At 46.4% G+C, this 15,614-nt stretch overlaps 1 protein-coding gene across 1 annotated transcript in view; it reads right to left on the bottom strand.

Annotated features, from left to right (window-relative positions):
* LOC124243009 (uncharacterized) overlaps positions 1 to 15,614 on the bottom strand; it is a 152,722-nt gene that overhangs the window by 12,862 nt on the left and 124,246 nt on the right. The window contains exons 63-67 of the mRNA XM_046668547.1: positions 14,320 to 14,525; positions 13,971 to 14,148; positions 13,048 to 13,157; positions 12,677 to 12,793; positions 12,391 to 12,532 (exon numbers count right to left, since the gene is read on the bottom strand). Coding sequence (XP_046524503.1) covers positions 12,391 to 12,532; positions 12,677 to 12,793; positions 13,048 to 13,157; positions 13,971 to 14,148; positions 14,320 to 14,525 — 753 coding nt within the window. The remainder of the gene's footprint in view (positions 1 to 12,390; positions 12,533 to 12,676; positions 12,794 to 13,047; positions 13,158 to 13,970; positions 14,149 to 14,319; positions 14,526 to 15,614) is intronic.

Raw genomic sequence — 15,614 nt, forward strand, 5'->3', positions numbered from 1 at the left:
CCCCCCCTTTTCCCTGGTAACCACCGATCAGATCTCCTTATCAATATACTAATTTCCACCTATGAGTGGAGTCATATAGAGTTCGTCTTTCTCTGACTGGCTTATTTCGCTTAACATAATACCCTCGAGGTCCAACCACGTTGTTGTGAATGGGCCAATTTTGTCTTTTTTTATGGCTGAGTAGTATTCCATTGTGTATATATACCACATCTTCTTTATCCAATCATCAGTTTCTGGGCATGTAGGCTGGTTCCACGTCTTGGCTATTGTAAATAATGCTGCGATGAACATAGGGGTGCAACGGACTCTTGAGATTTCTGATATCAGGTTCTTAGGATAGATACCCAGTAATGGGATGGCTGGGTCATAGGGTATTTCTATTTTTAACTTTTTGAGAAACCTCCATACTGTTTTCCATAGTGGCTGTACCAGTTTGCATTCCCACCAACAGTGTATGAGGGTTCCTTTTTCTCCACAACCTCTCCAACATTTGTCACTCTTGGTTTTGGATGTTTTTGCCAATCTAACGGGTGTAAGGTGATATCTTAGTGTAGTTTTGATTTGCATTTCCCTGATGATTAGCGATGATGAAGATCTTTTCATGTGTCTATTGGCCATATTCATATCTTTTGAGAAATGTCTGTTCATGTCCTCTGCCCATTTTTTGATCGGGTTGTTTGTTTTTTTGTTGTTAAGCCGTGTGAGTTCTTTGTATATTATGGAGATTAACCCTTTGTCAGATAAGTGGCTTGTAAATATTTTTTCCCAATTAGTGAGCTGTTTTTTTGTTTCAATCCTGTTTTCCCTTGCCTTGAAGAAGCTCTTTAGTCTGATGAAGTCCCATTAGACTTATTGTCTCAGGCCTAATCTTTAGGTCTTTGATCCATTTTGAGTTTATTTTGGTGTGTGGTGAAAAAGAATGGTCGATTTTCAATCTTTTGCATGTGGCTGTCCAGTTTTCCCAGCACCATTTGTTGAAGAGACTTTCTTTTCTCCATTGTAGGCCCTCTGCTCCTTTGTCGAAGATTATCTGTCCATAGCTGTGTGGTTTTATCTCTGGGCTTTCAATTCTGTTCCATTGATCTGTGGACCTGTTTTTGTACCAGTACCATGCTGTTTTGATCACTGTAGCTTTGTAGTATGTTTTGAAATCGGGGATTGTGATTCCGCCGGCTTTGTTTTTCTTGCTCAGGATTGCTTTAGCAATTCACGGTCTTTTGTTGCCCCATATGAATTTTAGGATTGTTTGTTCAATTTCTGTGAAGAATGTTCTTGGGATTCTGATTGGGATAGCATTGAATCTGTATATTGCTTTAGGTAGTATGGACATTTGAACTATGTTTATTCTTCCAATCCATGTGCAAGGAATGTCTTTCCATCTCTTTATGTCATCGTCAATTTCTTTCAAGAAAGTCTTGTAGTTTTCATTGTATAGATCCTTCACTTCCTTGGTTAAGTTTATCCAAGGTATTTTATTCTTTTCGTTGCGATTGTGAATGGGATTGAGTTCTTGAGTTCTTTTTCTGTTAGTTCATTGTTAGTGTATAGAAATGCTACTGATTTATGCACGTTAATTTTATACCCTGCTACTTTGCTGTAGTTGTTGATTATTTCTAATAGTTTTTCTGTGGATTCTTTGGGGTTTTCTATATATAAGATCATGTCGTCTGCAAACAACGAGAGTTTTACTTCTTCGTCACCTATTTGGATTCCTTTTATTTCTTTTTCCTGCCGAATTGCTCTGGCCAGCACCTCCAGTACTATGTTGAATAGGAGTGGTGAAAGTGGGCACCCTTGTCTTGTTCCTGTCCTCAGAGGGATGGCTTTCAGTTTTTGTCCATTGAGTATGATGTTGGCTGTGGGTCTATCATATATGGCCTTTATTATGTTGAGGTACTTTCCTTCTATACCCATTTTACTGAGGGTTTTTATCATAAATGGGTGTTGGATCTTGTCGAATGCTTTCTCTGCATCTATTGAGATGATCATGTGGTTTTTGTTTTTCATTTTGTTGATGTAGTGTATCACGTTGATTGACTTGCAGATGTTGAACCATCCCTGTGTCCCTGGTATAAATCCCACTTGATCATGGTGTATAATCTTTTTGATGTATTGCTGTAATCGGTTTGCCAAAATTTTGTTGAGGACTTTTGCATCTATGTTCATCAGTGATATCGGCCTGTAGTTCTCCTTCTTTGTGTTGTCCTTGTCAGGTTTGGGGATCAGAGTGATGTTGGCTTCATAGAATGTGTTAGGGAGTTCTCCATCTTTCTCAATTTTCTGGAACAGTTTGAGGAGAATAGGTATTAAGTCTTCTTTGAATGTTTGGTAGAATTCTCCAGAGAAGCCGTCTGGTCCTGGACTCTTATTTTTGGGGAGGTTTTTGATTACCGTTTCTATTTCCTTACTTGTGATTGGCCTATTCAGATTCTCCATTTCTTCCTGATTCAGTTTGGGGAGATTGTAGGAGTCTAGGAATTTGTCCATTTCTTCCAGGTTGTTCAATTTGTTGGCATATAGTTTTTCATAGTATTCTCTTATGATCTCTTGTATTTCATTGGTAGCTGTTGTGATTTCTCCTCTGTCATTCCTAATTTTATTAATTTGCGATTTCTCTCTTCTTTTCTTGGTGAGTCTGGCTAGGGGTTTGTCAATTTTGTTAATTCTTTTGAAGAACCAACTCTTTGTTTCATTGATCCTTTCTATTGTCTTTTTTGTTTCAATATCGTTTATTTCTGCTCTTATTTTTATTATTTCCCTCCTTCTACTGACTCTGGGCTTTGTTTGTTCTTCTTTTTCTAGTTCTGTTAGGTGTCGTTTGAGGTTGCTTATGTGAGCTTTTTCTTGTTTAGTGAGGTGAGCCTGTATTGCGATGAATTTCCCTCTTAGGACTGCTTTTGCTGCATCCCAAATGATTTGGTATGTCGTGTTCTCATTTTCATTAGTCTCCAGATAAAATTTGATTTCTTCTTTAATTTCTTCAATGATCCATTGTTTGTTGAGAAGCGTGTTGTTTAGTCTCCACATTTTTGCACCTTTCTCTGCTTTTTTCTTGTAGTTGATTTCTAGTTTAATAGCATTATGATCAGAAAAGATGCTTGATATTATTTCAACTCTCTTGTATTTATTGATGTTTGCTTTGGTTCCCAAAATATGGTCAATCCTTGAGAATGTTCCATGTGCACTTGAGAAGAATGTGTAACCTGCTGTTTTTGGATGAAGTGTTCTATATATATCTATTAAGTCCATCTGGTCTAATTTTTCATTTAATTCCATTATTTCCTTGTTGATTTTCTGTCTGGATGTTCTGTCCATTGGTGTTAATGGGGTGTTGAGGTCCCCTACTATTATTGTATTGTTGATGTCTTCTTTTAGTTCTATTAAGAGTTGCTTTACAAATTTTGGTGCTCCTGTGTTGGGTGCGTATATATTTATAAGTGTTATGTCTTCTTGGTGGAGAGTCCCTTTTATCATTATATACTGTCCCTCTTTATCTTTCTTTATCTGTTTTGCTTTGAAATCTACCTTGTCTGATATTAGCATAGCGACACCTGCTTTCTTTTGTTCATTATTAGCTTGGAGTATTGTTCTCCATCCCTTCACTCTGAGTCTGTGTTTGTCTTTGGGGCTGAGGTGTGTTTCCTGGAGGCAGCATATTGTTGGATCTTGTTCTTTGATCCATCCTGCCACTCTGTGTCTTTTGATTGGGGAGTTCAATCCATTTACATTTAGAGTGATTATTGAGATGTGGGGGCCTACCACTACCATTTTGTGTCTTGTTCTCCGGTTTTCTTCAGTTTCCTTTGTTTCTCGTCCCATGGTTTAATCTGTTCTGATGTAGAGCTGCTACTCTCTGTTGTTGTCCTTCTACTTATCTCCTCTGCTCTTGGTTTTGTAGCCCCTTTCCTTTTTTGGATTTTTCAGGAATGAGGGTTTTCCTGAGGATTTCCTGAAGAGGAGGTTTTGTGGCAATGAACTCCCTTAATTTTTGTTTATCTGGGAAAGTTTTTATTTCTCCATCGTATTTGAAGGATATTTTCGCTGGGTAGAGAATTCTCGGCTGTAGATTTTTGTCCTTCAGATTTTTGAATATATCATTCCACTCTCTTCTAGCCTGTAAAGTTTCTGCTGAGAAATCTGCTGATAGCCTGATGGGGGTTCCTTTGTAGGTTAGTTTCTTTTGCCTGGCTGTCCTTAGTATTTTCTCCTTGTCGTTGACTTTTGCTAGCTTCACTACTATATGCCGTGGAGTTGGTCTTCTTGCATTGATAAAGTTTGGAGATCTATTGGCTTCTGTCACCTGAAGATCCATCTCCCTCACCAGATTTGGGAAGTTCTCAGCCATTATTTCTTTGAATAGGCTTTCTGCCCCTTTCTCCTTCTCTTCTCCCTCTGGTATACCTATAATCCTTACGTTGCATCTCCTAATTGTGTCTGATAATTCTCGGAGAGTTTCTTCATTTCTTTTTAGTCTTGCTTCTCTCTCCTCCTCTGCCTGCAGCAATTCTATATTGCCATCTTCCAAATTGCTAATTCTTTCCTCCATATTATCGGCCCTACTGTTCAGAGCATCTAGATTTTTCTTAATCTCCTCTATTGTGTTCTTCATTTCCAATATTTCTGTTTGGTTCTTCTTTATCGTATCAAACTCTTTTGTGACATAGCTCCTGAACTCGTTGAGTTGTCGGTCAGAATTCTCTCTTAACTCATTGAGAATCTTAATGATGGCTGTTTTGAAGTCATCATCATTTAGGTTATATATCTCATTTTCTTTGGGATTGTTTTCTGTGTATTTGTTACTTTCTTTCTGTTCTGGAGATTTAATGTATTTTTTCATATTGCTTGATGTTGTTGATTTGTGCCTCCGCATGGAGATAGAGTTTAGTTGCTCCTTTCACTTGTTTCAGCTGCTGCGGTGGGGGAGCAGCTGTTTATACTGCACCAACCAGGAACCCTGTCCGCAGTTGCTAACTGGGCCTGGGCCCCTCCTCGTAGCCACAGTGGCCCTTTGGATTCCCTCCTCTGCCGTGGGGGCTGTCACAGGGGGGCTTCAGGCTGCTGGTGCCTACTGTTGCAGCCCACCTAGATGTGCTCTCTCCTTGGGGTCTGCAACGGTGTTATGGGCTTTTCCAGCAGCCGGGGTGGGATCACTTATATTTGTCGCTCCGTTGCTGTCGGCACCCACCAAATCTCACTTGTCCTCTATAGGTCGCAGGAGAGCTATTGGCATCTTCTACAGTCTGTGGTTAGTTCACCTAGCTATGCTGCTTTTGCCCTGGGGTCTTCCAGCCTTGTGGCTGGCGGCTGGGTGCCTTCTACTGGTGCTGTGCAGAGGCTTTCCCTAAGGCTGCTGTGAGCCTGTAGGGTTTCCCCCTAGGCTACGAAGCTGGGTCTCTGGAACTCCCCCCAGCCCCAGTCCTCTCCGAGATCTCCGGCTATCCCTAGTCCCACGGGGCGGGCAACGGCCGCTGGGAGTCGCCCCGCCCTCTGGGATTCTCTCCGGGCCTCTCCCGGAGCCGTGAATGCTCAGCGTGGCCCCTCTGCTAATGGCAGACAGAGAGTTTTGTCTGCTGCCCGGGTGGAACTCTGGCGTTTCCCCTCCGGGTCGCAGAGCCGGCCTTTGAAACTTCCCCCAGCCCTGGTCCTCTCCGAGATCTCCGGCAATCCCTAGTCCCATGGGGCGGGCAACGGCAGCTGGGAGACCTCCGTACCCTCAGCGACTCTCTCTGGGACCCTCCGGGCGCCACGAACACCAGGCGGGGTCTCCCCGCGGGCTCAGGTGTGCAACTCCAAAGTTTCCCTCTGCATTTAGGAGTAATTGCAGGGGGTTTAGGTAGGGTTCTGGTCACCTGTTTCCACTGTCGCTCCTCTGTTGTGTGCTCGCTCCTGCCCTGGATGTGTGTAGATCCTCTGGGGGCGTCTGTTGGAAGAAAGCCGCTTGCGGGTACTAGGCTGCTCGTCGGGGTCAGAGAGTTTTCACCTATTTCCACATCCTCCCGGAGGAAAGTCCGTCCGCCTTCCGATGTATAGTTGCGTGGGTATCTCAGACGTCCTGAGATGCTGTCTGGATATCCTTTGTCAAGCGATAAGTGTCCAAATAATTGTAGACTCGAAGGGGGAGAGACAAAGAGGACTACTCACGGCGCCATCTTGGATCCACCCCCCTCCTAAGTTTTTGATAGTAGCCTTCCTCATGGATGTGAGGTGGCATCTCCTTGTGGTTTTGAGTCCCACTTCCCTAATGACTAGTGATGTTGAGCATGTCCTCATGTGCTTGTTGCCCACTGGTACATCATCTTTGGAGAAATGTCTATTCAAGTCCTTTGACCATTTTTTACTCAGGTTGTGTTTTTGTTGTTGTTGAGTTGTAGGAGTTCTTCATATATTCTGGATATTAACCCCTTATCAGAAATGACTTGCAAATATTCTCTCCCATTCCACACGTTGCCTTTATACTCTGTTGATTGTGTCATTTCATGCACAGAGTTTCAAATTTTGATGAAGTCTCGTTTGCCTATTTTTTCCTTTGTTGTCTGTGCCTTTGGTGTCATATCTAAGAAATCATTGCCAAATCCAACGTCATGAAGCTTTCCCCCTACACTTACCTTTACGGGTTTTATTGTTTTAGTTTTTATGCTTAGGTCTTTGATCCATTTTGAGTTCATTTTTGTATATGGTGTAAGGTAGGGGTCCAACTTCATTCTTTTGCACGTAGACATCCATTTTTCCCAGCACCATTTGATGAAAAGACTGTACTTTCTCCATTGAGTCTTGATGCCCTTCTCAAAAATCATTTGACTACATACGCAAGGGTTTATTTCTTGGCTCTCTGTTCTATTCCACTGGACTATGTGTCTATCTTTATGCCAGTACCACATTGCTTTGATTACTGCAGTTTTGTTATACATTTTGAAATCACGAAGTGTTAGATCTCCAACTTTGTTCTTTTTCAGATTGTTTTGGCTATTTGGGGGTCACCCGAGTTCCTATATGAATTTTAAGATGGATTTTTAAAATTTTGGCAAAAGCGTCATTGGGATTTTCATAAGCATTGCTTTGAATCTGTGGGTCCCTTTAGGCAGTATTGACATCTTAATGACATTGTCTTCGAATCCATAACCATGGGATGTCTTTCCATTTATTTGTATCTTCTTTCATTTCTTTCAGCCATGTTTTGTAGTTTTCATTGTACAAGTCCTTGGCCACCTTGGTTAAATTTATTCCCAAGTACTTTAATTTCCTTTTCAGATGGTTCATTGTTGGTGTGTAGAAATGCAACTGATTTTTGTGTGTTGATTTTGTATCCTGCAACTTTGCCAAATTTGTTTATTAGTTGGAATGAGTTTTTTGTGGGATCTTTAGGGTTTTCTACATATAAGATGATGTCATTTGAGGAAGAGATAACTTTTCTTCTTTTCTTCCAATTTGGATGCCTTTTATTTCCTTTTCTTGCCTAACTGCCCTGGCTGGAACTTACAGTACTATATTAAACAGAACTGGCAAAATCGGGCATCTTTGTCTTGTTCCCGATCTTAGAAGAAAGACTTCAGTCTTTCACCATTGAATATGCTGTTATCTGTGGACTTGTTGTATATGACCTTTATTATGTTGAGGTAGTTTCCTTCTATTCTTAGTTTGTTGAGTGTTTTTATCATGAAAGGGTGATGAATTTTGTCAAATGCTTTCTCCACAGCAATTGAGATGATCGTGTGGTTTTTGTCCTTCATTCTATTAATGTGGTGTATTACATGCATTGATTTTCCTGTTGAACCATCCTTGCATTTCACACATAAATCCCCCATGGTTGTGGTGTATAATCCTTTTAATGTGTCCTTGAATTCTGTTTGCTAGTATTTTGTTGAGGAATTTTGCATGTATATTCACCATGGATACTGTTCTGTAGTTTTCCTTTCCTGAAGTGTCATTGTCTGGCTTTGGTAGCTGGGTGATGCTGGTCTCAAAATGGATTTGCAAGTGTTCCTTCTTCTTGAATTTTTTGGTAAGAGTTTGAGAAGGATTGGTTTCAATTCTTTAAGTGCGTGGTAGAATTCACTAGTGAAGCCATCTGCTCATAGGCTTTTCTTTCTTTGGAGGTTGTTGATTACCAATTCAACCTTCTTGCTAGTTATAGGTCTGTTCAGATTGATATTTCTTCATGATTCAATCTTGGCAGGTTATGTTTTGAGGAATTTTATCTATTTCATCTAGACTGTTCAATTTGTTGTCATAAATTGTTCATGGTATTTTTTTTTTATAATCCTTTTTATTTCTGCAAAAGCACTTGTAATGTCCCCGATTTCCTTTTTTTATTTCAGTTATTTGTGTCTTCTCTCTCTTGTTTTTAATTAGTCAATCTAGCTAAAAGTTTGTCAATTTTGTTGATCTTATCAAGAAACCAACTTTTGGTTTCGTTTTTTCTCTCATTTTTCTATTCTCTATTTCATTTATCTCTGCTCTAATTTTTATGATTTCCTTCCTTCCTTCCACTAGCTTTGGGTTTAGCTTGCTCTTTTTCTGTTTCCTTAAGGTGTAAAGCTAGGTTGTTGATTTGAGATCTTTCTTATTTTTAAATGTAAGTATTTACAGCTACAAATTTTTTCCTTAGCATTGCTTTCTCTACATCCTATACTTTTGGTATGTTGTGTTTTCTCTTCCATTTGTCTCAAGATATTTTCTAATTTACTTTGTGATTTCTTTGACCCATGCATTGTTTTAAAATGTGTTGTTTAATTCTGCACAATTTGTGATTTTTTTCCCCCAGTTTTCCTTTTGCTGTTGACTTCTAGTTTCTTTCTATCATGATTGGAAAAGATAATTTGTATGATTTCAGTTTTTAAAAATTTATTAAGACTTGTTTTGGGGCAGCCCTGTGGCTGAGTGGTTAAGTTCACAAGTTCCGCTTTAGCAGCCCAGGGTTTTGCCAGTTTGGATCCTAGGGACAGACAAGGCACCGCTCCTCAGGCCATGCTGAGGTGGCGTCCCACATGCCACAACTAGAATATAAAACCATGTACTGGGCGGCTTTGGGGAGAAAGAAAAGAAAAAAAAAAAAAGAAGATTGGCAACAGATGTTAGCTCAGGTGCCAATCTTTAAAAAAAAAAAAAAAAAAGACTTGCTTTGTGGTCTAACATATGGTCTATTATGCAGAATATTCTGTGTGCACTTGAGAAAAATGTATATCCTCCTGCTGTTGGGGAGAGTGTTCTGTATGCATCTGTTAGGTCTAGTTGGTCTATAGTGTCATTTAAGTTCTCTATTTCCTTATTGATCTTCTCTCTGCTTGTTCCATCCATTACTGAGAGCTGGGGGAGGGCCATGATGTCTCCTCCTATTGTTGCAGAGCTGTCTTTTTCTCCCTTCAATTGCATCAAGGTTCGCTTCAGTTCTTTAGGAGCGCTGATGTTTGGTGCATATATATTTATAATTGTTACATCTTCTTGGTGAATTGACCCTTTTACCATTGTTTTAATTTCTGTGGGATAAACATCCAGGAATGCAATTGCTGGATCAAGTGGTAAGTGTATGTTTAGCTTCTTAAGAAGCTGCCAAACCATTTTCCAGAGCTGCTAAACCATTTGACATTCCCACGGGCAGCATCTGAGAGACCCTGTTTCTCTGCATCCTTGCTGGCATTTGGTGTTGTCGTTGTTCTTTATTTTAACAATGCTATCTCGCTTCCCAAATTGCTAGTACTGTCGAGCGTGTTTCTCACGTGCTTGTCATCCATGTGTCCCTTGGGTGAAATGTCTCCATGTGTTTTGCCCATTTTCTATTTGTTTATTTACTGCTGAATTTTGAGAGTTCTTTATATTTTCTAGATATGAGCTCTTTGCCAGATACGCGATTTGCAAACATTCTCTCCCAGTCTGTACTTTGTCTATCTACCCTTCTAAGACTGTGTTTCACAAAGCAAAATTTTAAAATTTTGATGAAGTCCAGTTTATTGACCTTTTTATTCTTTTATGAATCATGCTTTTGGTGTCTTGTCCAATAACTCTTCCCTAAGCTGTGCCTGTTATCTTTCAGAGGTACATCTTATCCTATAGATTCAGTTGATTTAATACCTGTGAGATTCTTTAGGTTCAACACTCTTTCTCGAATCAGTTTGGGCAGATCCTATTTTTCCAGAAAATAATTTAACGTAGGTTTTGAAATTTATCAGCAAAGTTGTTGAGTGACTTTTTGAAATCTCTACTGGATCTGCAGTTTTGACTCCTTGCTCATTCCTAGTACGGTTTGTCTCTTTTTTTTTTTTTTTTTTTTTGGGGAGATTAGCCCTGAGCTCACTGCTGCCAATCCTCCTCTTTTTGCTGAGGAAGCCTGGCCCTGAGCTAACATCCATGCCCATCTTCCTCTACTTTATATGTGGGATGACTACCACAGCATGGCGTGCTAAGCGGTGCCATGTCCACACCCGGGATCCCAACCAGTGAACCCTGGGCCACCAAGAAGCGGAATGTGTGAACTTAACTGCTGCGCCACCGGGCCGGCCCCGGTTTATCTCTTTTTTTTCTCTTGATCATTTCTCTTGTTTATTTCTTTCCTATTTCACTTGATTTCTTCCTTCTTCTTTCCTTGGTTTACAACAGGGATCAGCCAACTTTTTCCATAAAGGACCAAATAATAAATATTCTGGGCTTTATGGGCTGTATGGGCTCTATCGCAAACACTCTGCTCGGTGATTGTAACACAAAAGCAGCCACACATGGCACGGGAGTGACTGTGCACGGCTGTGTTCCCTTAGTGTGTGTCATTAGTGGTACAGGCATTTTCAGATAGTTCAGTGCTGAGAATTTATTTAATCTTTAATCTTAAACAGTAGTTGAACTGGGCATAAAATCTAACTTGAGAATTATTTTCTCCTAACACTTTAAAGATTTATTCCTTCTGTCACTGCTGGTGGGAGACACATTATCTTCTTGTTCCTTGAAGCATCACCCCTCTTCCATCCTCTTTGGTGGCTTTTAGAACCTTTTGCTTTGGTTTTTCTGCAATGCCACTTGGATGTATCTTGAGATGGGCATATTATACGATTTTGGACACCTCGTGCTTCCTGAATCTGAGGAGTCCCATCTCTCAAATGTCTTTATCTTCTCATTCTTGAATTTCTATTAGCACATTGGGCTCTCTCATTTCACCTTCCCTCTTTTACATTTTCCATTTCATTAATTTTCTCTTCTGCCGTTGAATCTGTTTTAAATTTCAGTGAATGTTTTTCATTTCTGGAAATGCGTTTTGGGATTATGCTCATCATTTTTCAGTTTATTCTTTCATGTCTTTCATCATCTCTAATTCTAGCATCTGGGGGTCTTAGAGAAAGCTTTCTCAGAACTGTCTTCTCAGCCAGGCCCTGACTTTCGGGCTTCCGTGCTCGTGTCCACATTGTCCAATTTTAGAGGAACCCTGTTGAGTCAGTTTGGCTAGAGTTCCTCTCCTCCATCACGGACGACCTCAGCATCTGACAGGGCTCCGCCCCTGCTGGTGTCTGAGCACCTGGACCACCTCTAGCGAGAATCCTGCCAGGTCGGTTTAGCCGGAATCCCCCCGGCCCCCCGCCCTGCTCCTGGGCTGTAAATGCCCACTTGTCCTCACCGTATCCAGAGTTGAGCCCAATCTCTCTCCCCTCCTGGGGCAGTGGTTCCTGCCCCTATTGCCATAATCCCCCTGAATGAGGCCCGCCTCACCGTGTCGTGAACAGTGTCACAGGGGCCCGCTCTTGGCCATCGCTGACTTCTGTGTGTGTGGTGGGGCTTCAGCCCTGGGAATCACACACAACCTGACTGCACGTGTGCCCCAGGGGTCTCTGGACATTGTAGGAGTGTGCATGCAACCCCCTGATGTTAGACATTCTCAGGAGGTGACTCTACAGCTGCCTGGCCTCCCAAAGCTACTGTCTCCTGTGCCAGAGGTCAAAAGGCTTGCAAGACCTGGCTTGGGGGGGGGGGGGGGGGGGGTCTTTGGGCCTCTTTTTCTCTTTTTTTCTTTTGGTGAGGAAGAGTGGCCCTGAGCTAACATCTGTTGCCAATCTTCCTCTTTTTGTTTGAGGAGGATTGTTGCTGAACTAACATCTGTGCCCATCTTCTTCTATGTTGTATGTGGGATGCCACCACAGCATGGCTTGATGAGCAGTGTGTAGATCCGTGCCTGGGATCTGAGCCTGTGAATCCTGGGCCGCCAAAGCAGGACACACGAACTTAACCACTACGCCACCAGGCTGGCCCCTCTCTTTCTTAATAAGTACCCCTTTGCGCATAACTTTGACTCGCAGCTCATTGCTCATGACAAGTGGGTGCTCGTCCCCCGGGTAGAGCTAAGGGACAGGAAGTGGTCTGGAAGGCAGAGGTCACCCGGGGAGGGGGGCAGAGTGCCTGCTGGCTGGGGCAGCTTACCACACTGAGGAAGCGGGGCAAGGTGCACGAAGGCCCGGGCACACAGGTGGATGTAGGCGGCCGCCAGGGTGCAGGCGGGCTGGAGATCCTGGGTGCCACACGCGTCCCGGATGCACAGGCTGAGGAATGGTGTGGGGTCCACCTGAAACCCAGCACCATAGTCACTGGACCCTGGGGCCCAGCCTGGAGGAGGGGCGCAGGCTAGATGGGGACAAGGGCTTCCTTTAGTCCCCGGGTCCGTCTGCTGAGTGGCCTCCGTGGGGGTCCAGCCCTGCCCCACACTCACCACCCTGAAGCAGTCCCCCAGGCTGGAGCCTGGGTCCTGGAAGCAGGCCAGGCAGGGGGCACTCTGTCCAGGGCAGGCCTGCTGAGTCTTCTCCACTGTCCTGCAGTCGCCCCCCACCTGGCGGGACAAACACAGGACTCAGGCCTCCCACCTGGACCTCTTTTCTTTCAGGAGCTCAGCCTCAGGAGGAGGCGACCAGCCCCTTGGCCTGAGTTCTCTGCAGTGGCAGAGCGTGCTGGCCGGGAAGTGCAGCTGAGGTCCACAGCCAGCCCATCACGGACGCTTCCCTCCCCGGGGCACACCCGGACCACTCCTGTTTCCATCCTCCACCCCAAGCACAGAGCCCAGGGATGCACAGGCCAACGGCTCACCTGCCAGGCGAGCGTGAACTCCTCCAGGCTGCCGGCCACCGTGCCGTCGGGCAGCATCAGCTCATTGCCGGCCTCGTTATCGTTGGTTCCCAGGAGGCCAGCGGACACGCCTGTGGGGCAGGGGAGGCAGGCCACGCAGTGAGAGCCTGTCTCCCACCTGCCCGCTGGCCAGGGTTGGGGGAGATGGCTGAACCCCGTCCCTCCACGCCTGACCCCGTAACACCAACCCTGGTGCTAAACCCTCATCAGAGGGAGAGGAGACAGAAAGGGATTAAGGAAGGCATTTGTGCCTCCCCCTGTCCACTGTCCACAGTGGTCGGGGTGCAAGTTCATGACGGGAGAGCCATTCTGGGGCTGCCCGACCAGAACAAGGGCAGGGGGCGGCAGGAGAGTGGCCTTCACACTTGAGCAGCATGTCCCAGGGAGGGGGCAGAGCACAGGGCCAGAGAGCCCTGGGCTCAAGTCCTGGGAGCACCAGCCAGTCACTCGCCCTCCGTCAGGTCCTCTGTGCCACAGCCGACGGGTAGCATCGCGTGAGAAGCAGCAGCCCATGTGTATTACGCCGTTAGAACCAGCGGCCAACTAGCGGAGCTGGATGGAGCTGTGCTGCCCCGGGAGTGGGGCCAGTCCAGCACTGGACGTGATCACAGCGGGGACAGATGACCTTTGACCTCCTCCCCACTCTGAACCGTTCTGGCTGTTCTCCTCGCGCCCGCTCAGGTCGTGAGCCCCCAGGGAGCAGCAGCGGCCAAGGGAGTCCCTCTTGCCACAGCCAGGGCTCTCGCGAGGACAGTGGGGTTCTGCTCACGGGGGACCCATCAGCCTCAGCCCTGGGAGCTGACCGTGGTGCAGCCCGGAGAGGCCCTTCCAGGCGAGGCCCACCCCACTGGGGTGGAGGCTGCCAGCCCGGGGCCCAGACCCACCGTGCTGCCAGAGGCCCAGAGTCAGGCTGCAGAGGCCGGCTCGGACGTCACAGGCGACAGAGATGCCATCCTCACTGGTCAGCTCGATCCTGGGGATGTCCCTCCTCATCTTGGCAGGAGGCAGATCAAGGTTGGGACAATTCTCCCCAGGCAGCGAGGAGTCGTACAGCCTGTAGGTCTGTGGGCCAGACAGGGGCTGAGCAGGACGGGGACAGGCTCCGTGGGACACCAGGCGGGAGGGGTCTGCGGCCCAGGGCACAGGGACACAGACAGGACACGAGGCAGGAAAGTGTCATCCCTCTGGGCCACCTGCCCCCTTGGTGGCTGGGCTCCCCCCGTGCACACTCACCTTCAGGTGCGGGTAGAGAACGAGGGTCGTGTGGTTCAGCCTCACGGACAGGGACGTGAGCCCCGAGCCCGCCCTGCTCAGCGTCAGTGAGAACGTGTCCCTAGCAAAGTCCTTGGCCAGCAGCAGACCGCCACAGGGGGCGCCGAGACCCCACACCCGGCCGTCGAAGGTCACCATGTACCTGGCCCCGGCCACCACAGCGTGGTCTGGGGAGAAGAGGCCGGAAGACAGGGTGAGCAGGGCCAGCTCTGCCCGCTGCAGTGGGGGCCCCTGAGCACACAGGGCACCCCAGGATGGCCAGGGCCTGCTCAGCCTGCTCTGGGGCCTCTGTCCTCATGGGCAGCCCGGGGGGAGACGGGGTCTACCCACAGCTCCTCCTCCCTGGCCCAGCAGCCAGCTCCCCGGGGACCCCAGGCTTCAAGACGACTGGAGCTCTGGGGGCGCCCCGAGGGGAGCAGTCTATACCAGTCAGCAACAAAAGGAAGCAAGGACTGAAACAGGCACGCACCTCGAAAACCTTCTGCTGGGTTAAAAGCTGCCACAAGGGACCACACGATTCTGTTTATACAGAGTGTCCAGGATAGGCAAACCCATAGCGGCAGAAAGTAGACTGGGGGTCGTCAAGGGTTGGGGGATACAGATGGCTGAGAGATGCAAGGCACCTCCTTGGGGTCGTGAAAATGTTCTAAAACTGCCTGTGGTGGGGGGTGCACCCCTCCGTGCACAGACTCAAAGGCACTGAATCAGACACTTTAAAGGAGAGAACTGTGTGGTGTGTGAATCATATCTCCGTGGAGCTATTAAAGAGTGTGGCCAAGGCTCCATCCACAAGGCCTCGCTCTGCCCTCCTCACCGTGGGCAGAGGACAGCCTGAGAAGGGGACGGTTCTGACCCATCCGGCCAGTGCTGTCCCTGAGCAGCGGCTTGGGGGGGTGGGTACAGGGCATCCGTGGGCCTGGGCTGGGGGAAGAGAAGCTAGGGGTACTATTAGCTGAAGGTCACAGGCCAGCCCAAGGTCATATACGCGTGGGATGCAGACCAGGCTATTCCTACACCACCCCGCCGCCTGGATGCGAAAGTACCACTGACTCTTGGGGGGGGGGGGGGGGGCACCCCCTGCCTGAGCCTCCGCAGGTCCCCGTGCGATCAGAGGAACCCGACTCTGATGCGCCTGTCCTGGCCAAGCCCAGGGGGCCACGCCTGCTCACTAGCTCAAGGCCCTCCTCGGCCCCAAGGAACTGGCTGCTAACAGTCTCACGCTTATTCCCCGTATGAATAAGGCTCCTTGCTGCCTC

Source organism: Equus quagga, chromosome 7 (genome assembly GCF_021613505.1).
Source record: "Equus quagga isolate Etosha38 chromosome 7, UCLA_HA_Equagga_1.0, whole genome shotgun sequence".
Lineage (NCBI taxonomy): Eukaryota > Metazoa > Chordata > Mammalia > Perissodactyla > Equidae > Equus > Equus quagga.